This window comes from Monodon monoceros, unplaced genomic scaffold, assembly GCF_005190385.1.
Source record: "Monodon monoceros isolate NGI ecotype Baffin Bay Population unplaced genomic scaffold, NGI_Narwhal_1 Super_Scaffold_2, whole genome shotgun sequence".
Taxonomy (NCBI): Eukaryota; Metazoa; Chordata; class Mammalia; order Artiodactyla; family Monodontidae; genus Monodon; species Monodon monoceros.
In genome coordinates this window covers 46,528,821-46,551,834 of record NW_021703776.1, presented here as the reverse complement: position 1 = coordinate 46,551,834, position 23,014 = coordinate 46,528,821, and the positions used below count along the sequence as shown (strand labels likewise).

Genomic DNA, 23,014 nt, shown 5'->3' with positions numbered 1-23,014 from the left:
TTGACAGTCTCAAAGTTGAATTGTTACTGAATCTTTCTCATTTGCTTCCACATCTATAGGCTACCAAGAGTCACGTCTTCCTTCTTGGCTGGGCTCTCTTCAGTCCACATTCCCAGCACATTCTGTCTCTACATTCACCTACCATCCCGGTGCAGGTGCAATCGACCCAGATAGATGTTGGCACCAGCCTCCCTGCAGCTTGCGTATTTCTAGTTTCTGCTCCTATCTGTTTCCCAGGCAGGGACAAGAATAGGCTTAAGCAAATTTATATTCTGTGTTTGTTTTGTCACTTTCTCTTTCAAAGAGCTGCTGATTTCCCAACCCTCTTTACACCCAATGGAACTCACTTTTCTGTATTTTCAAGTCTTTGCCACTTGCCTCCACAGGTCCATTCTTACCAACTAAAGTTTGTATTTCTTGACTTGGATTCATCTGCGTCTCTTGTACACAGCCTGCTGGTTCTCTCTTCTGCAGACCTTTGTGTGTCTCTATCTCCCTTTCCTGTGCTAGTTCCTGACCTTCTTCCGTATCCAGTTCAAATTCCACTTCTTCCTTAAAGCTCACCCTTGCCCACTCCACCAGATCTTGATTATTCTCTTGTTCTGCATCCCCTCTGAACTTGTACATTGGCGATCAGTGGAGTGTAGTGGTGCAGAGCACGGACATGCTTGAATTGACGTGCTTCCATGTATGGACTATGCAATCTTAGGTCTTGCTGAGTCTCCTTTATCTGAATTGTGAAAAAGGTATTCATAACAATATTGGTCTCCTCGGATTGTTGTAATTAAATGTGATAATAAATGTAAAGTATCTGGCACTCAGTAAGCTGATCTCTCAAGGAGCATTTCCAGCCACACCACATGCTCACAAAGTTGAGTTATGTACTCCTTGAAGGAAAGAATCTGGCTCTGCTCATCTTTGTACTCGATACCTTAGAGAATGCCTAGCACAGATTAAACATTCAACACATATTTGTTGAAAAATGAAGAGCGTGATCATGAATAGCAGCGATTGATTATCATGAGCATTATTGCTATTATTTCACAAATCTTTGCGATCACATCATGAGCAAGAATGTGTATGGTAGGACAGTAGGAACACAGTACACTTCCCAACTGTGTGTATTCATCTTAAAGTGTCTTAGGGCGACTGCAGGTTCTTGATTACCTTGTAAAGACAGTGACAGTAAGTTTGAGGATTTTTCATTGCTTTGTATGCTTTTTTTTGCCTTCCCTCGTTTTGTCATCTACTCAGGGGCACATTATATATTCATCATAGTTGCATACAAGTAATATGCAAATGAATACTCGTGACATTTATGGTTAGTTTTTTGTTTTTTTTTTTTTTTTACTTTATTTTAGGAATTTGGGTCAGAGAGGAGTTCTTCATGTCTCAGTGTCTCCATTTTCTTAGTTTCCAGTTGGCAGCAGAAAAGAGGCAAATAGAATCATTGTGATTGGTGAGAATCTTCTCCAAACTCATTTTATTTGAAATTTCTGGCACCATCACCACTAGGATCATCATCACCATTAACATTAAAAATCTTGTTCAGATAAATGGTCCCAAGAACTTGCCATGGTGTTGTCTCCTCATTCATGTGTTTACAAATATCTTTTGCTTTGAAAAGGGGAAGTGCCAGGATAAGCAATATTGCATTCAGTATGCAAATGAAAGTTTTATAGAAATAGGTTTGTACTGGAGATGAAATTAATTGTGACAGTTCAGGAAGAGTTTTACAGGAAAAGAAGATTAACATGTTAGGTCTTCAGTGGCTGTCTTCCCTGATGCATATAATATTAGGCAAAACGAAATCTCCATGTGCCCAGTCTCAGTGGAGGAATGTTTGTTGAGCCCATAGAAATTTGAGCAGGGCATGTGTCTAAGAGTTTATGACAGCCTATTTTCTTTTCTCAGTGTGGGGATGAATTGGTCCATTGTCGTCTAAATTGGAAGTCATGGTGATGGTTCTTTTTTGATTCTCTTATTAACTTTTTGTTTAGTTGTTAAGAAACTTGTACAGAAAATGTGTTACTTATTCTGAAGTAAGTTGCTATTATTCTTCAGACCAGAATAGACTATAACACTGTATTTTTTCAAATATTTATGTATACATGAAAAGGGAAGATTTTATATAGAGGGAGACCAGATCTGACTTATTTGATTCATCAACAGAGGCTAAGGTATACAATCTGTTATTGCCAGAAAGTTCTATTTTCAAGCTTGATTTCCTTTTGAATGATTTTTGCGATGATAATAGAAGTTGTTTGTGTATATTCACTTTTTTTCCTCTTTTGCTCCAAGGAAACCAACATGTCTGACAAAAGCGACTTAAAAGCTGAGCTAGAGCGCAAAAAACAGCGCTTAGCACAGATAAGAGAAGAGAAGAAACGGAAGGAAGAGGAGAGGAAAAAGAAAGAGGTAAGTACTGGGTGCTGGGGTGTTGGGGGGTAGGGGGAAAGGAGAATCACTTGATTCCGGGAGGCTGGTCAAACGGATAAAGAGGACCCTGTAAAAGAATGCTTTTACAATACCTGAATAACATGAGTGATGTCTACATACTCAAGAGTAGTAAAGTCATTGACATCTGCCATGTAGTGGCCAGGCACCACATAAATGGTAGATAGCATTTGGTCCAGAGGTCCCGAACCCCTGGTTTACCCCAGACTTGAATAGAACCCTGAAAGTGGCCTGTGATATCGCTATTGTTAGAAATTTCCTTAACCTTTCTGTGTCTCAGTTCCCTGTGCTTAACATGGGAATAGCAGTGTGTTTATTTTGTCTGATCATGAGGATTAAAAAAGTTAATCTTATAAAGCACTTAGCAATACCTAGGATATAGTTACTACTTAATAAGTGTTAATGTCAAGGGAAGGTTTTAAAAAAACTACTGGCCAGAACATTTTAGGAGAAAAATAGACAATGATGCCAGTGGATTACCATGGTTTCTTTTCTTTTTTTTTTAAAGTTAAAAGTATTTTCCATCAATTTATTTATTTTTATTAAAAAAATTTTTTTATTGGAGTACAGTTGTTTTACAATGTTGTGTTAGTTTCTATTGTACAGCAAAGTGGAGTTCCCTGTGCTATGAAGCAGGTTATTAGTTATCTATTTTATATGTATTACTGTATATATGTCAATCCCAGTCTCCCAATTCATCCCACTACCATGATTTCTTAAATGTATATTTTTTTCAGGGTAAATAAGAATCCTAGGTCTGGTAAAGGGAAAGCTGCATTTTTCTCCTTTGGTAAGGGGGTGGATAGTATAGTAGACCCCGCTATGTGAGATGTTAAATCTAGAAGAGATTTTAGAGCCCTTCCATTAAGGCCCTTCTTTATGCCAACAAAGCAGCAGAAACCCAGAGGTGAAATGTAGCTTTTCTGCCTGCTAGACCCGAATCCAGGACCCTTGATTCCCAGTTCAGTGCCTTGCTGCCATATCATGTTTTTTTCTACTGTCAGAATCCAACAGATAGTTTATTTTTAATTCTCCAGTTTGTTGTGGTGGTGTAGAAATAGCCCACATCTTGTACAAAAACCAGATGCCACAGATATTTTTGAGTAGTTTTCTAAGAAGGAAACTACATACAGAGTGATATGCTTGTGTGTATACAAACCAGAGCTGCTTCCCTACTCAGAGTTTTTCTCTTTTTTTTTTGCGGTACACGGGCCTCTCACTGTTGTGGCCTCTCCCGCTGCGGAGCACAGGCTCTGGACGCGCAGGCTCAGCGGCCATGGCTCACAGGCCTAGCCGCTCCGCGGCATGTGGGATCCTCCTGGACCGGGGCACGAACCCGTGTCCCCTGCATCGGCAGGCGGACTCTCAACCACTGCGCCGCGAGGGAAGCCCCAGAGTTTTTCTTTAAGCGAAAAGAAGAATGTGTTTTGATGCCTTACAAGCTAAGTGCTATTTCACACTATAAGGCTGGGAGAACAAGGTAAAAAGGTTTCTAACAATTATTTTCCAACAAAGTAAAACATAATTGAAGTTGTTCTCTAGCCTTCTGGTATCTTGCTTCTCTTGGTACCATTACACTTTGATTGATGTCATAGTTTATTTGTCCTTGACAGCGAGCGTAATGTTTTTCCTTCACAGATCTTTGCTGTTACATATGCAGTCTTGAGTGAAGTAGAGGTGAGAATTGACAAGGAATGGCTATTCATTTCCATGCAAAGCCAAAAAAAGCATTAAGTTATTATGCTCCCTTTCCTTCAGATGTCAACACTTACTGTAGTTTTAAAGCACCTGTTATCCTTTACTAATAACCGGTTTCCTTTTAAACTGACATTCTAATATCCAACTTGAATTCCAAAGAATTACCACAAAATGCAAAGTGATATGGGAAATCTGGTTCCAAATTATGCTGTCTGCTTCATCCTCATCATTTTACACACTTGGGGGGGAAATTACAGGCAAACAAGACTGGTAGAAACAGGCCACCCTTTTTGTTCCTATACCACGCAGCTTTGATGGGGATTTAGCTTGTTACGCAACAGACAGAGCCCTGGCAGACTGGGGACGGCAGGGGGTGGAGAGTGTGGAACACCTGGACTCTGGGCCTTCCTGGGCCTCTACCTAGTTCTGGAATTAAAGTTTTACATAGTCTTAGTTTCCTCATTTCTAAATTGACAGGGTGGTTGAGGCCTGACTCTGCTCTTTGGAGTCCCATGGCAATGTAGAATCCCAGCCTCCCCTCCCCAGAGTCTCTTGATTTGAAATATCTAAATAGGACCAGATTTTGGGATCCACTGCACTGCAGCATCCTGAAGGTGTGTCCTGGCTTTCAGTCCTGTCCCTCTACAGCCACATCTCCCCCACAAAAGATCTTTCCTTGGGTCAGACTATGATGACTTGGTTTGTTCTGAGAAGCCAGTGTTGTCAGGCAGAGGCAGTAGAACTCAGTGGTTATACAGAGGCTTTCAAGTTGAATGTGGCTAGGAAACCTGGGTCTGCCCTTCGCAGAATGGCCTTGAGTGACTCTGGGACTTCTCTGAACCTGGTTTCCCTTCTGTAAAATGGAGAGAAGAGTGGGTCCTTCCTCATGGAGTTGTGTGAGGATCCGAGGAGATGATGTAGAGCAGTGAAAGACGCAGAGGATCTGGTTGGTGAGAAACAGCTGTTACTCTGCTCCTGAGATGGGCCCTAAATGGGGCCCGTAGAACGGCCGCATACATTCGTCAGGATCAGTGCTAGGGAGGCCATTATTCAAAAATGCCCCATTATTAGAAGGGTCTTATAATTCAAGGCCCCTAGTTTCCTGGGATGATGGCATTTTGTAGCTGAAAGAAACCTGGAAATAATCTCTTCTGATCCTTCTTTTTCAAATGCTCTTATGCCCCTGGGGGCTAAGCCTCAGAAGTGGTCCCCCTTTATCTCCAGTCTCAGGAATGACCCCCTCTTCCAGCCAAGCCAGTTGTCCAAATCAGAAACCTGGGGTCATTCTTTCACCACCTCTTCTCCAGCTCACACTGATCATGGGTCCTAGACAGGCACAGTAGCTCTCCCCTTTCCATTCCATCTCCTTTTTCCCTAAATCCACATTACAGGCAGACGCAGCTTCTTACATTACACCTTATGGGCCATGCTCTCTGTTGATAGGAAGGTTATGAACATTCTCTTCCCTTGGATTTTGCTGTTCTGTTAACCATATGTCTTTCAGTTCTCATCTCAGATGTCTCTTCCTCTGGAAAGCCTTCTCTAATACCTTTCTCTTAACACATGACTGAGTTAGTCCTGTACCCTATCCTTGACCTTATCAAATTATTTAGTACCATTTGCTTGTTCATTTGTCTTTTTCTCCTAATAGAGCACAAGCTTTTGGGGACAGGGTTGTATTTTTTCATTACTGAGTCAATGTCCAGCACAGATCCTGCCACATAGTAGGCCTTCAATAAAGGGTTATAGAATTAACGAGTGAATGAATGAATGAACACCTAAACTAGTTAGGGCAGGTCTGAGATGCTGGTCACAGACATTCTTTCCAAAGACCGGAATTTTTTTTCTGAAAATTTCCTTGGAAGCTTCAGATCCCGAGTCTGTGGAATGCTCTAGTTAACTGGCCACGGTCATTGACTCCTAAGTTTAAGATTTTCTAGTTTTTGTGTTGTTTGTAGAGAGTTAGAAATAGCCTTAAGCTTATAAGCTTGATATTTTCAAACTTTATTTAGGCTTATATTTTAAATAAAACAAGTTTAGAATGAAAGGAAACGAAATGCTCTTTAATGCTAATCTGAGTGACAGTTTTTTGCCATGACTGAAAACTAGTGTGAATTGGGACCACCCAGGTTGGTTGTCTCTGCAGAATCCAGAAAACTGTGTACATGTATAACATTACACTCTCTGCGTCTTTGGATGTCAACTGCTTTCTTGGTTGTGGTATTACGGATGAAATCTGATTTTAAAATAAATATAGTGGTCACCATTTACGACACAGAGCCAATGTCATGAAAAATTGGCTTTAAAGCAATGAGGTGTGCTTAATGAGGCCACCCTGAAATTTCGTCCTGTCCTTGGCCATCTGCCAAATTGCTGCAAGGTAAGATGGACAGAGGCTTCCTGACCTTTCCTCACTTGTTCGTCTAACAGCTGTGCAGCTGTCTTTGGAAAAATGACTGACAATTCTCAGCTGACAAATTTTCTTTCTTCACATACCCTCTCTGGGTCTCAGCTGTGATGCCTCTTCACAAACAGAAATACCATTTGCTGGGAGAGACACCGAGCATATTTTAAATTACTAGTATGCAAAAACTCCTTGTTGAGTCATTAAAATGTATTAGGACTCTGTAGTATTTACTTGGAAAAAACCAGAGGTTTCATGATTAGGGCTTGGTATAACTGCCTTGGATGAAGTAACACATTGTTTAGTTTAAGGTGCTAGTTGGTAACAGTTAGGAACTGCCTTTATTTCCAATAAGTCCCAGTTACCTAACTTTGCATTTTTCCTGGTCAACTTTGAGTGTTGATAGCTTTCCTAAGCTTCTGTTACGTCTAGATGGACATTTATCCTTACTAATATTTGTTATTATATTGTCTGTTTCCTTAAGAATTAAAAAAGGCAGAAGGCAGAGAATGAGTTGTAGAGACACCTTGTATCGTGGGAGTGACACATTGGAGGTGGAGTTTGGGTGTGCTATTTTTGCACAGTGTCTGGCCATGCATGTTGACACGCAGTTTATGTTCTAATATGTGTTTTGAATGCTTAATGATTAAAGTTAGGAGTTCCCTGGTGGTGCAGTGGTTAAGAATCTGCCTGCCAATGCAGGAGACACAGGTTCGATCCCTGGTCTGAGAAGATCCCACATGCCACGGAGCAACTAAGCCCGTGCGCCACAACTACTGAGCCTGCGCTGTAGAGCCCGTGAGCCACAACTACTGAGCCCATGCGCCACAACTACTGAAGCCCGCGTGCCTAGAGCCTGTGCTCCGCAACAAGAGAAGCCACTGCAATGAGAAACCCATGCACCGCAATGAAGAGTAGCCACCTCTCGCTGCAACTAGAGAAAGCCTGCGTGCAGCAACGAAGACCCAACGGAGCCAAAAATAAATATAAAAAAATAAATAGATAAATTTATTTTTTTAAATGATTAAAGTTAGAATAAAGTAAAAAAAAACCAGATTCTGTGCCTTTCTGCATAGGACATACATGACAGAAGGTTATAGATTTTATGCCCTAAGTTTATTCAAAGGAAGATTAGATGGATCTTTTTCTGTTCACTGTGCATAAGCTCCATTAGAATCTCTCGCGTTCATTACCACCGGCACTCCGTTGTCCTTAAATAAGTTTTTGTTGAAAGGATGAGGAAAAGTGGCTTTGTTATGAGCACTGGGTCACTGGAAACTTAGATGACTCCTCCTCACAGTGGTGGTGTAAAGGGGCTTACTGAATGGAATATATCTGGTGGAAACTGCTCTGAATGGTGTGTAATTCTTAGATTCTATAGCTATAGAAGAGCAATTACCAAAGGCAGAATATTCATTCATTCAACACATTTTTTATTGGTAATTGTGCATCAACTGTGTCAAGCCTTGATCTGGATGTGTGGATACAGTGGTGAACAAAATAAACACGTTGTCTGCTCTCAGTGAAGCTGACAGTCCAGTTTTGGCATAACTCTTCACTGTAAAACCATGCTATTCTGTATTGGCTTCCTGAGATGAATTTTGCTTATCTTCGTTTCTTCATTTGTATTTTAGCAGTGGCAGTGGTAATTCCCTTTTCTTTCATTTCCCCCTTTTCCTTCAGTCCTTTTTTAAACTTTATGGTATGTGAATAATATAGATCCTCACTCTGCAAGGTCCTTTTTCTTATCTTAGTTCTGTCTTTGCCTCTGTTGTATGCATAAGCTTTGGAACTTGCTAGTTTAAATGTTAAAATTGGGAAAGAACGTGAACTTTGATATCTTCCAAGATTAAACTGCCGCATCAGAATTTTGGGTTATATGAGAGTGCCTGAATCTTCTAGTATCCTCATTAGCCCTTATCGATCCCCATAATGGTAGTTTTCCCTCTGATGACAGGTAGACTTCAAACATATGACTGCATTTTAAGCCTGAGGCGAATAATAACAGAAGCCTTGAGCCTAGCACTATGTGCAAAGATGCATTTTACTTATAATTGGGGTGTAGGTTACCATCTGGGAGTAAGTCAAGGTTGCATGAACTCTTTCTGCTTTAGATGCCACAACAGAAATTATGCTTCACTGCTTTGAAATGTACTTTGCACTCCTGAAAGAGGTAATGTGTCTGTCAGGGAGCCCAGCTTGCCCCTGGGGAGAAAGGTGTGTCTGATAACTGGATAATTGGCTTTTGACAAGCTCTAAGACAACTTCATGCCTGTAAACTCACAAAGCCTTGTCGTGAGGTAGCTGCACATCACATAGGATGTTATCATGTTTCAGATGTGGGGCAGATGCCTTGTCTTAAGTAGTAATTGTGTTATGAAAAAGAAGAGACTCAAGAAATCCCCCCAGAATTCCACCACTAACCTTCTTTAACCTGTATTTTGACTTGTTGCTATCCTATAAAAAGACAAACTGGATCTGACTATAAGAGGCTCAGACAAGATGTGTTTTTAAGATAGAACTTGGGGAAAGAATGTCTCTCTCCTAAATGATTTTTTGTTTTGTATTTTTCTACACGATTATTTTCTCCTTTGAGTTAATATGTATAATGGAAGCCTGTGAAAATCAGAATTGGGCTTCCCTGGTGGCGCAATGGTTGAGAATCTGCCTGCCAATGCAGGGGACACAGGTTTGAGCCCTGGTCTGGGAATATCCCACATGCCGCGGAGCAACTGGACCTGTGAGCCACAATTACTGAGCCTGCGCGTCTGGAGCCTGTGCTCCACAAGAAGAGAGGCCGCGATAGTGAGAGGCCCGCGAACCGCGATGAAGAGTGGCCCCCGCTTGCCACAACTAGAGAAAGCCCTCACACAGAAACGAAGACCCAACACAGCCATAAATAAATAAATAAATAAATTTAAAAATTCACGACATATGTCAATATTTAGAAAAAAAAAGATCAGAATTAAGCAACAATACTTACATCAGTATTGTTCACATGCTTTAATAAATATTTTAGCCTGGTTTATTTAAACCATGGTAAACTTAGATTACTGATATAATAGTGTATTGTACAGTACCATTTTCATAACTAGCTTTACTTTTTAGTCAGATCCCAATAATTCGTTGTTTGCATAATTCCAAACATGACCCATGAATATTACAAACACACTCATCAAGAACTGATCATATGTCTTCCCAGAAGGGACAAGGGGGTTTAAAAAACCAGACAGAATTTTTTTTTAAATCACATCCCAGTTAGAAATATTTTGCCGTGATGGTTTCTTCTGAAACTGAGTAAAACTCTTATACCCTGTGATAGAGACAGGAAAAAGCCTTCAACCAAGGGAGAAAGTACTGGGTTAGTGATTATTAAATGGAGCAGTTACAGTGTTTTTTCATCCTTTATACACATGATTATATCTATTTAGGGCTTTTGCCTGGTGTTTGCTGCCATGCATTTACCAGTTTCAGCCAGGAAAAGCATACCTTTAACTCTGTTATTCACTTTTCTTACTGGCATCTACTTTTTGTAGGCTGATATGCAGCAGAAGAAAGAACCAGTTCAGGATGACTCTGACCTGGATCGCAAACGCCGAGAGACAGAGGCTTTGCTGCAAAGCATTGGGATATCGCCGGAGCCCCCTCTAGGTACTTAAAAGTGCTTTGTGTCACTATTTCCTCAGATTTGACTTGTGTGGGATATACCATGTCCAGCATTTACTATTCTTTTACGTCTATTTTTGTTTTTATTTTGTAAGAAACGCTTTGGCTTATGGGTCAGATGTATTTATTTTTGGAATTGAGGGGGCTGGAAGGAAATAGGAGGACAGGTTGTAGAGTTGTTAACAGTTTGCTGCTTATTGGCTGATTCTGCAGTCAGCCTTCTCCACTGTGTTATTTGTTAAATGAGTTGCCACATGGTAAATACAAGAAATCTCGAAATTAAGAAAAAAAAATTGTTCTTTATTTTCATTGCTGAATCTCTGCCTCTCTCTGCCAACCTAAATACTGTGAATCTGGTTATGAATTTCATAACCACCACAGACATAGTTATTCCATGATGAAAATAGAATGCTCGATGATAAATTTGAAGGAAAACTTAGAAGGGTGACAGATTAGCAGCTAATTAACAAGTTTAAATTTCTTTGACTCTGTTGTATATCTTGGTTTCATTGCTCATCGGCATTTTTACTGCAGCACCCTTCCTCCAACTCATTCACTCCTAGTTAATTATCCATGACCTCATTTTATCCAGGGTTTGGATATTCGACTATTTGTTTTATTTGTGTTGAAGGTAACTTGTACATAATGTGTTTACTCTGTCACTTAACTGTATATCACTCATGTGATAAGTTATTTTATTTTTCTTTATCCATTTGCTTTCCATACATTTTAGAGTAATCCTAGGGTGTCTGTAAAACTACGTGATATCCAATATAGTAAAACAAAAACTTTAAAAGTAATACATATAAATAAATGCAGTACAGGTCTCCTTTTATCAGTGGTTTGTCTTCTTTTATTTCCGTCATTGGCTTTTATATTAAAATAAATTTTCATGTATTTCCATAATTACTTAACAATAAAAATTATCCCATGTACAACAAAATGGCAAGTGTTTATATCACTATAAATAAGAAAAAGAGCAATATATCATAAGCATACAAATTATTAAGTATTGCTGAATATAATTTAATACATACACACAAAACTAAAACACCATGAAAAGGCATTTTATACTCAACTTCAGTTTGTAGCAGGTAAAATCATATGTCTAACAATGATATAATAAACCCAAATAAGACGTTGATTATTTTGTTAGCTTCTTTGTGGTATGAAAGAGGTAAACTATGGGATATTTGAGTGATGGACCTTCTTTGAGGAGCTGACAAATTTTTTAATTACTTAGTTGACAAGTGATATATATTAGACACTTTGCAATTATATTTTTGCCTCAAAATAGCCTTTGAAGTTCTGCTGCAATGTGAACACTGGTTAAACCCAATAGTAGAATATCTATTCTCCCCTAACCTGCATAAAGCCAGCAATTAAACCTTAAGAGCAAAACAGTTTAAACATCCCTAAACCATGACCAAATTCTGAACTATCCCTGCATCCCTGCCAAAGGGCCCTGGCAAGGGTGGACCCCATTTTCAATTTTCATCCATGTCTCCGACTGACCCTCTGACTTATTGCAGAGGGTAATCAGTGAATTAATTGTAGAACCACGTGAAAATTCCTAGTTACTTGACAGATCTGCCATTGTGTTATAGGATTTGGACAAAATAGTTAAACTCTTTACCTTATTAAATAAATAAAAGGAAATTGCACATGATTGAAACCAAATGGGAATCTACACTACGTATTGAAGTTTCTTTCTGCCCATATGGCTTCTTTGGCATGTGTGATATTGAGAACCCGTTCTCATCTGGCCTGGAGCCACCTTGGCTATTTGGTACAGCTTCTATCTGAAGGACATTTGGCTTGTACCTGAAGGGTAGAGAAAAAAATACATTTGCATTTCCTTTAGTTTTTTTCTTTTATTATCCTTGCTCTCAGACTTTCAGCTTGCACTGACCTTGATCTTTGAACTTGCTTCTCCTGTCTGCAGAACGGCAGTTTGCTTATGTGCACATGGCAGTGCTTTCTAGAGCTGCCAGAAGCAAAGGAACACAATTCACAAACACAGTAAACATTACAACGGGATGAAACTGTTAATTAAGTGTAAAAATAAAGCAGCCTGGCATTTTGCTTTGTTTTGAAAGAGATTTTTAAATTACCAGGTTCAACATTTACCCTTTCTCTATCTGTCACTTAGTCTCTCACAGCAAATGCAGTTTATACTCCATGGACAATAGATTTCCCTCCAAATACAGACATACAACAGCCTTTTCTGACTCCCTGTGACCATTTAAAATGATTCAGAATCACTTATTGTATAATCTTTTAAAGTTTTATAGACACCTCATTTTATTTTTTAATAGGTCACATCTATACTAACAAAATAAAGTGGAGAATTAGAAGTATCTGGATAGTTCATGCTAGAGAGAGATTTGACTTGAATTATCTGGGTAACTGTTTTGATTCTCCATGTTACTTTGTTAAGGTGGACATGGCCTTAGAATCCCTAAGTTAATTCTGTCTAAATTCATTTCAAATTTTAATTTCCAAAATATGAAAAATTCACTTGACTTTCTTCCTTTTCTTTTCTTTCCTTTTTTTTTTGTTTTTTCCTTATCCCATCTCAATCTCTCCTGGCCATACAACCACTTTAATTTGGGCCCATTTGTTTTGATTTGTCTGACGCTGCTCTTCCCCAGTGCAGTCGCTGCATTTTTTAACATGGGATACCTGTTATTTTCATTATTTAGTCCCAACCCCTATGTCTCCCTCCTCGAAATCAGTGAGCACTCCCAGTGAAGCTGGAAGCCAAGACTCAGGCGACCTGGGACCATTGACAAGGTAAGAATTTTCCCTTTACGAAGGCCATGGTGGGGTGTCAATAATACAAGCCCCCCCCCCGCCAAAAAAAAGGCCTGAAAACCACATCATTCTGTTGTACACTGTTAAATGTGCATGCATCTTCAACGTATCAGTCATTTTATGTTTACATTTATGGTGGCTTACTATTTTTGGTGGCATAGCATTGAATTTGAACCCTAGAAATGATAAACTTATATATTATCCTTCCGTGAATGGGCTAATTTAGCACCATGTACCTTGTTTCACAAACACAGACATATCCATTAGCTTAGGCCTAAAAGAAAGCAGGGAAGGACCAAAGACAAATGGAATATATATCCAGCTTCTTCTTATTCCACTTTGGTTTTGGTTTCCATGAGAATCTTTACGACTAGAACGCTACGATGTTCTAACCCTAAATTTAATTTTTCAAAAGTCTTGTTTATTTGCTTAATAGAGTTGATTAACTTGAGAACTGGGTCCCCAAAGTGTTTTTATTATCATCACTAATTATTATAATCATCAGGATTGACTGCTCTGTTTTTGTCAATTGCCAAATTTTTATTACACTAGGTATATTCCAAGATTATGTAATTAGCTTCTCAAAGCAGATATAGACATTCTCTAATTTGACCACTGAGGGGACATCCAAAATGTAAAGATGTAACGAGAGAAAGGAGAAGGCTCATTAATATGCATGGAGTCATGGAAACTTTCTTAATCCAGGTGCCTTCAGCAGGATTCCCACATGAGGGTGCCTATAGGCAGGTGATAGAGATGAGTGGGGAAGGGGCCCGTGGCAGCTGGTTAGCAGGCATTCCCTTTATAAAGGTCAGATGTCTCCTCACAGCTCAGGCTGGTTGAGCTCAGGTGGGAACATGGACCCAGTTCTTCCACATCTTTCAATTTTTCATGAGAAGCTAAAAATTCAAGTATTTGTGCAACAGTCTCCTAAATGTTAACTGTTAATGACTTTGTTAAAAGTAGTTGTGGGCTAGATCTTGTTGACAGTTTGTGACCTCTCTCTTTGGCTCTTAATTTTTTAAAAATCATGAAATATTTTAATAAAATTTCAAATAAAAGAAACAGTCATCCACAACACCACCATTCTGAGAAATCAGCCTTTGCCTTGTCAATGTACCTTTCAATCCTTGTCTACCTGTGTACATTTCTTGCTACCATATTATGTTCCTGGAGGAGAGGTATACAATTTTGCATTTTTCTCTGTTAACACATTATCACAAGCATTATGTTCTGAAAGTCCATTGTTTCCAGAAAAGCGTAGGCAATTTTGGTAGAGAAGACTATGGAAATGAGAACAGTATTAGCCTGTGCTGTAGGCCTGTTTTTTGCTTTCTGAAACCAACGTGTAAGACTGAATTGATCTCACCAATATCGCCTGTTGGTGTGTTTCAGACTTGAGTGTTTTGTTTTGATAGGGCCTTTTGAAACCAGTGGACACTGCTTTCAATTTGAGAAAAGTGAAAGTAGAGACTTTTGTGGGCACCAGGCTGGTTTATGTTAGTTTATGTTAGCCTTTGTGATTTGGGGTAGCACACGTCTTCTCTCATCTTTTGCTTTGAACACTTCAAAAGGTCTTTGAGGGGGAAAAAAGTAATAATAACACAGCATGTACCATCTAACATTTATACAGGAGCAGGCACAATATAATCACATTCCTTAGGGGGTCGTTGGCCTGTCATTAAGTTAATATATTTGCCTGTTTCTGTACAACGATGGTGTTGTGTCAGTGATGCTTAGTGTCAAGGGGTGCAGTTGGCAGCATTAAATACTGTTACTGACTTCATAGTTGATGAGCCCTTTTGAAAACTTCTAGAGAAAGCTGACCTATGCTGTTAGCACTCTGGGGACAGCAGCAGTTATTCCTTCTGAGAGAACATCATTTCATTTCTTTCCCCTTACATGATTTTTTAACTTAATCACTTTGGAAGAGGCGCTGTCTACTCCTACCCCACACAAACTCCAACTAGCTTCAATTCTTTATAGGAACATTCTGGCAAGCGTAGGCAACTAGAAGTCAATGAGTTTCTCCCTTGCTAAGTGCAGGTTTCCTAGAAATGCAAGGAAACTGGCATTGAGGAAATGATGATTTTCAGAAAAACTAAGGATAAAATTGGCTTGAGACGGCATTAGGAATAACTTAGTAAATCTTGCCCTTGTTGTTGTTGTTGTTTTTGTTTTTTGTTTTTTTTTGGCAGTACGTGGGCCTCTCACTGTTGTGGCCTCTCCCGTTGCGGAGCACAGGCTCCGGACGCGCAGGCCCAGCGGCCATGGCTCACAGGCCCAGCCGCTCCGCGGCATGTGGGATCCTCCCGGACCGGGGCATGAACCCGTGTCCCCTGCATTGGCAGGCGGACTCTCAACCACTGCGCCACCCGGGAAGCCCCTCGCTCTTGTTTTGAACTTAGGAACATTCCGCCCAAATTTATGTTTTTGCTTCCATGAAATATATATGAGAGTTAAATTTCAGAAGAATGTTATATTTCAGTTTTTAAAATTCCACTTGGAATGTCTTTTTCTGTAGAAGAAACATCTTTTGAAAACAGTTACTATTAACTCTAACACTTCATAAAACATGAGGCTGAGAAAAAACTTGGTAATTCCTAAGAATGTAACTCTATAGTCATAAATTTGCATATTTGTGTAGAATTTGGACCTTTTGAAAAATGGAAAATCTTTCAGAAGATAACTTAGGAGTCAAATCAACATATCTGGTCCTACCTAAAGGGGCACATAAATTCTGTCATTCATTTGCCAACATTTCAAACCAAAACTACAATTTTCTTTTCGGAGCCAAAATTGGGAAACATTTCTTATATAAGCCCTGTAAGTGGTTAATTTGGAAATGGGCATACTTAATGTACCCTATTATAAAGAGAAGGTTAAAACAGTGCTTTAAAAAATCAGGTATAACAAAATTTTCTTTTATTGATTTAGTAAATTGAGTGAATAGAGTAGATATATCTAATAATTTTTCAATTATACTAGTGTGATTTAATTTTTAAACTTACAGTGTCATTATTTGTGTTCCAATTTCTGCTTCTGTTATTATGGCCTGCTTCTCATTTACCACTTACATTTGTGGTACTTTTCTCTTTCTCTTAATTAGTTTTTATAGAACCAATTAATCATTGCTCATTTAAATATACTGGACAAAAGAACAAGCTCCTGGGTTTCAAAAAAATCAATTTATTAATAAAAAATTTAAAAGACTAGTTTTACAAATAAATGTAGATGAAAAAAATCCTAAACATACTACTTGCAACTGGAGTCCAACACAATATTAAAAGGATACAATGTTATGCTTGGGATATTGACTCAAAAATTGGGATTGATTAAATAATTCAAGGATATTTTAGTAAAGGAAAATATGTTACCATAATTCAGCCTAGGAAAAGGTCAGAGGGAAAAGTAAATATTGCAGTATATTCTGAAATGGTACTTGCAAAACTTAAACATCTAGTCCCATATTTTAAAACTTAGGAATAGAAATGTTTTTCTCAATATGATAAAGAATATTAATTTCAAACCAACAGCTTACATCCTTTGTACATGAGAGTGTGAAGCAGTAGCACTTTATAGCTCTCAAACAAGAATGACTTGTGGTTAGTTGAATACATGTCTCTCTTCCTCAGGGAATGTCGGGTCCTTGAGCAGGGAGTAAGTGATATTTGTGGTTGTATCCATATAGTAGGTATTCATTAAATGTTTGTTGAATGAATCAAGTATCCTCCTGCTTTTTACAGATCAGGGCACTGAGACACAGAGAGAATAAGTAATTTTCTGAAGCTCACACAGGACATAGCTACAGTGCTATGTTTGAACCTGGGCAGGATGATACAAGTTTCCACAATCTATACCTCAACCCTACATCAGCTCTAACGACAATCGATAAAAGTGATACACAACCTACTCTGTTAGGTTACTGTGATTAAACAAATAAATATCTGTTAAGCACTTGGAAAGGAGGCTGGCATATATTAAGTATATGTGAGTTTTAGCTATTACTGTTATTTTTTTCGTACTTTGATTTAGCCCAGCCCTTAATCCCTAACCTTCAGGTATTCAACCAGAAATGAATCTAAGTGAGAATCATTCAGCCCACATTTATTCTTATTCATATGGATGGCTCACAAGGGACTTTGCACTAGGGCTCTTCTCATGTTTGGCTGAGATTCCTTAGGTGTCTCAGTGACAAAACTAAATTAGAGGCTGCACTGGACTGTGGAAACTAGGAGAGTATTGACATCATAAAGTTTACTGTATACCAGAGCATAGGCTACACACTGTCCCAAACCTGATTCGAGGAAGACTTTCAAAAGGATTTCAAAGGTAAAATATGTCTCAATGTGATAACATATTGTGCAATCTCTTGTTACAATAACACCCATCCCGTAACATCCTTAAAAAAACAGTCATAGGGGAGATTATTCATGCTTGTCTTTTGTGACAAGTGACATGGGGTGGACGGATAGTAATACTGTTGATTTCTATCTTCCTTTTGGACCCTCTATAGCCTTAACACCATCACTAAGTTCTACTTTCCAGTCAATCAAGGACACTCAAGTACCACCGCCTTTTATTTTTAATAATCTCTTATTATTATAGAAACAATATCAGTTCATTTTATACAATTAGAAAATATAGACAAGCAAAAATAGAAAAAAATCATATTCCTACAGAGAATATGCATTAGCACTCTTAATACCTTAGTGTATATTCTTTCACACAATATATATGTCATCATATATACGATAAATGATATCATACTGTACAAACTGTTGAACTTACTTTTCTATTCAGGTATCTCTATTTTTCCATTTCAGTACATTTTCATCTTATCTAGTATCTATACCATCTTCAAATTTCCCCAGTTGCTCCCAGCATGATCCCATTATATTTAAAATTGATGCCTGTCTTCCCAGCTATCAGCACCTATTAACCAAAACGCTTATATCCATAGATTTTCTCTAGAGAGGTGAAGCCCCTTCCAAGGGGACCTTAGATGCAGCAACAGAAGAAATGTCTTCTGAAACACTTAACAGGAGAACAAAGGTACAAAGTGGATTAGAGGTCTTTCAGGCTTCCAGCTTCATGTGGACTCCAGATCAGAACTGGGACAGATGTCTGCAGATCCTCTCCTGTTCACTTTGAACATTAGGTCTCTATATAGTTAATATTAAGTATGATGTTGACAAAATACTTTGGGTAAAATTCAGATATTTGATAAACTCTGCCTTTCCCTGATCTGCTTACTGCCTAGTGAACTCTGAACTCACAAATAAGGAAATTAGAATAATTTATTCATGGTCAGCTTGTGCTGGCTGCACCTGGTCACCACTTTTCTCTTGTAATTTGAGGAGAGGAAAATGTGCTCAGGGACCACGTGGGCTTAATGCCCGACAGAAAATCCTCAGGACTTTTTTTTTTTTTTTTTTTTTTTTGCTGTACGCGGCCCTCTCACTGTTGTGGCCTCTCCCGTTGCGGAGCACAGGCTCCGGACGTGCAGGCTCAGCGGCCATGGCTCACGGGCCCAGCCGCTCCGCGGCACGTGGGATCTTCCCGGACCGGGGCACGAACCCGTGTCCCCTGCATCGGCAGGCGGACTCTCAACCACCGTGCCATCAGGGAAGCCCAATCCTCAGGACTTTTAACTTCATCCACAATTGAACTCCATAGGATTCCCTGGCACTACCTGAACCTCAAAGGATTTTTAACTCTTTTTGGTGAAAACATCACTATCTTTTAAGGTGCTCTGGTGAATCAGAAGCTAAAGGGAACACTGTAAGGAGGTTTTAGTAAAGGTAGAAAAGTACAGTTCAATAATGCAAAACCTTGGGGGTAGTTTAATAAGACGAGTAAGATTTTGTGCATCCAAAATCTTTAAATGATCATTATGTAAAGAGAAGCTGACAGGATGCTACCAGCTAGTTGGACTTCAGGGAGACTGAAATCACTGATTCGAGGCTGATTAAAAGTCAGTCTCTTTGGAAATCAAAGTGTACACTCTAGGGTTTTCTCTTTATGTAGCACATAGACTGATTAGTTAAAAATTGTTGATATCCTGTCACCCTGTCTCAGGCAGAGTGCTGTATATACCCATCTGGTTATAGTTATAGGGTAAACATCTATTTTTATCAAGGGGTTGCTGAGATTTCTTCTAGAGAGACTGCCTGCTTGACAGCAGGTCCTCTGTGTAAGATTTGGGGAAAACACATCCTTGCTCTGTGATGGGAAGTCTTGCATTTCTTTTTGAATCCAGCTCAGATGACTCCCTGTATGGCTTAGTGTGGCCTGTATCAGAGCTCCATGTTAGAGCTTTAGCCAACAGAGGGAAGTTTCTCACACAGTAAATGAAGAAAGAGGCTTTTTAAAAAGAGCCTGGTATGAGTGTGTATTGCACTGTTCCAATTTTACTGCTGACACTGGAAAAAATCTTTATCATTGTCATTGCCAGACCAAAGTAAGGAAATCATTGAGGCTGGGAGGTAAAACATTAACTCATTATTTAAATGTCATTCTTAATTAATTGACATCACGTTAATGATTCTGACAGATTGAGTGATGTGATGGATTTTAAAATGTCCTTATTATTCACTGTATTACTTTTGGAAATGGCACTTAGAAAAAAAATTAGGGGATGACATTGACTGGAGATTTTCTGTTTGGCACTATGCTCACATTGGCCCAAACTGTTTTCTTTATCTGATTAGTGACGAGTGATTTGTTTGAAAGAGAAGACATGTGAACAAGAGTCCAGAAAAACTGTGGGACTCAGGGGAGCTCGGTATTCTGCCCTTGAGAGGTCTCTCCACCTTAAAGAGAAAAGAAGAAGATGACAATTTGAGCTCCAAGGTGGTTGCTTCAGGGACTAACAAAAGTTGCTAAGTTCAATTGGTAGAGAAGGTAGCTGGACTTTTTTTCATTCTCAGCACAAACTAGCATTATGGTCAGCATTCTTTTCAGTTTTATGGAAAAATGATTGACATACATCACTATTTAAGGTGCACAGCATGATGGTTTGATCTACATGTATTGTGTAATGATTAGCACGATAGGTTCAGCTAACACCCATCTTCTCATATGGGTACAATAAAAAGAAAAAGAAAAAAAGAAAAAACATTTTCACCTTGCAGTGAGAACTCTTAGGATTTACTATCTTAGCAACTTTCCTGTATATCATACAGCAGTGTTAGCTTTAATCATCACGTTGTATGTTACAGCCCTAGTACTTATTTATCTTATAGCTGGAAGTTTGTACCTTTTGACCCCCTTCATCTAATTCCCGCTCCCCCACGCTTTGCCTCTAGTAACCACAAGTGTGATCTCTTTTTCTATGAGTTTGTTTGGTTTTTTTGGATTCCACCTATCATTGAGATTATACAGTTTTGTCTTTTTCTGTCTGACTTATTTCAATTACCATAATGTCTTCAAGGTCCATCCATGTTGTCACAAACAGTAGGATTTCCTCATTTTTTATGGTTGAATAATATTTCATTATATATATATGTGTGCATACCACAGCTTCTTTATCCATTCATGCCTTGAGGTCAGCATTTTCAAGATAGGCTGTCCTTCTTCAGTGTGGAAGTGAGCCTGAAAATTCTCCTGGCACCATGTGGTGACATTATGCCATACAAGACTGAGTTCTGTGTAAGTGGCTTGGTAGAGATGAAGGGAGTTAGGCAGACATGCCCTGATTTATTCTCTCATTTTTTAATAAAGAAAATAAAAACTATTTCTTTGGGAATCAGCTTGCCCTCACAATTCACACCCATCTGCAGAAAAGGCAAGTAAAGGCCATTCATTTGTTCATTCATTCGTCACATTCATTCAATAAATAGTTGAGAATTTATTGTATGACACACAATAAATGCTAGTCCTGCAAGGAATACAAAGATGGAGGAATTCTTCTAAAGATCCCACTTCCAGTAAATTGACATATTTAATTTGAAGCCATCTAAGGAAATGTTTCTATGTAGTTACAGCTCTTAAATATTTGTACTCATAGAGATGAGCAATAATGTCATAAAGCATTATTCCCAGATCATCTATAATTAACTTGTATATTCTTGTGGGACAAGTGCTTTTGATTCATTACTACCCTACCTAGAGTCTTGACACATATTAGGTACTAGGTAAATGTTTATTGATGTGTGTGTTTGTGTGCACGTGTGTGCACGCTTGCACAGCTTGCAAAAAACTGAATAGGATGGGTGCAGGATGAGTGGAGAGATGAGGACCCAGGTAATAGCAAGGTAGTTCAAGCTTGCTGGGCTAGTTGCCAGAGGGCGGACTTTACTCAAGGGGAACCATTGGCAGTGGTTAGAGGACTGAGGTACAAGGCGAGGATTTCTCACAGAAACAAGGCAGAAATCCAATTACTGGGATCAGGGCAGAAAGGTAGGGTAGGACTAACAGTGTGCTTGTCTTCATGTTTAGGCCCCTGGGCTTTGTAACAGTGCTTATTACATCCTTTAGACCATCTTCAGACTTGGCCTTAAAGCGTGATACAGGGCTATTGAGGTCAAGTGGGTTGTAGGTTGGCAAAGAGAACTGAAATAAGAGGTGCTGGTATTTCTCCGTTCTTGTCCCATAGAGTGACAAGTTACTTATGAATGAGGTTATTGAGGACAAATATATTTAGAGAGCAAGGCGTTTGAGCTGGGCCTTAAATAGTGCCTATGCTTTGGACAAGTAGAGGTGGGAGAAAGGACATTCTAGATAATGGGAGAGGCAAAAACAAAGGAAAATGGTGGGGGAAGGAAGAGTATGGGATGTAGAATGAATGTGAAGGAGGCAGTATGAAAAGAGATCAGAGTCTGGGGGGCAAGTATGGCCTTGGAGATAGTTCAGATTCCTGGCTTCCATATCTGGTGGCTATCTATTGAATTTACTTGGCAGCTTATTAAAAACACAGATACCTAGGGCACAGGTCTAAGTTGAGATCTGGGCCACTGCATTTTAATAATGCTTTCAAGATTTGCAGACGAGTTTGGGGGAACCATTGGTCTGATAAAAAGGACCGAAGGTCTGAATGAGGACTGTGGCAATAGAGAAGGAAAGGAAAGACAGATGAGACAAGGAAGGGTGAAATGGCTTTGGTGTTACAGATGGATATGTCCAAAAAGCATGTGAAAAGGTGGGACTTGGAGTTCAAGGGTGATGAGGACGTTGGGGTTATTTTTTGCTGAAGATATATGGACATCTTTGGGATCACCTACAGTTAGAGCATAGAGGTGAGGGGAGAAGAAATAACCCTGGTTGGGGAATGTCTGTCTTTACGGGGATGGACAGAATAAGGACCCTTCCAAAGTTACAGTGAGAGAGGAGGAAAAGAAACAAGATTTTTAGGGTCAGGAAAACTGAAAGAAATAGCATGCTATGAAGGAGAAAATAGTCACCAGAATCACAGAGATCAAGGCTGAGAAAGAAGAATTAGCCTTGGGATTTGGTAATTTGGAGGTCATTGTTATCATCATCGTCATCATTTTTGTTATTATTGCTTGTGTTATTTTATTTCCGTAGGCTGAGTTCCTGGAAGTGAAACGAGTCCTGGAGTAATTCTGTGTTTATGATTCTTGCTCCATATTGGCATATTGCTTTCCCAAAGAACTGTACTAATTTAAAATGCCACCAGCAGTATATGAGCGTGCCTCAGCCGCATTGAATACTATCATTACAAATGACAGTTCTTTACTACTGCCTTCCAAGTATTTATCAGACATCTCTTTCTTATAACCAAAACCAAAAAAAAATGTAAGAGCAAAGATATTCTTTAAGGGAAGAATATTAAGGCTGTCTACTCTGGAGTCTAAAAAAGATGGGAAGAAGAAACCACTAACTTGCTGTGAACAGGAAGAAATTAACGACTCATCAGAGAACAAGGTTACACAAAACAGACATCATGTCTTTTACTCCTAAGTTATACTTTCAGCAGAGGGCCAGGGATTGTTTTGTTTTGTTTGTTTC

The 23,014-nt window shown here is 39.1% G+C and overlaps 1 protein-coding gene across 7 annotated transcripts in view; it reads left to right on the top strand.

The window, feature by feature from the left end:
- DYNC1I1 (dynein cytoplasmic 1 intermediate chain 1) overlaps window positions 1-23,014 on the top strand; it is a 475,334-nt gene that overhangs the window by 178,075 nt on the left and 274,245 nt on the right. For 4 of the 7 annotated variants that reach the window (XM_029233549.1, XM_029233553.1, XM_029233550.1 and 1 more), the window contains 3 exons: window positions 2,302-2,418; window positions 10,096-10,210; window positions 12,931-13,021. In XM_029233549.1, the coding sequence (XP_029089382.1) occupies window positions 2,311-2,418; window positions 10,096-10,210; window positions 12,931-13,021 (314 nt within the window). In that variant the 5' untranslated portion in view covers window positions 2,302-2,310. Of the gene's footprint in view, window positions 1-1,316; window positions 1,460-2,301; window positions 2,419-10,095; window positions 10,211-12,930; window positions 13,022-23,014 lie in introns of those variants that run through there. The other 3 variants (XM_029233556.1, XM_029233554.1, XM_029233551.1) reach the window with 2 other exon arrangements.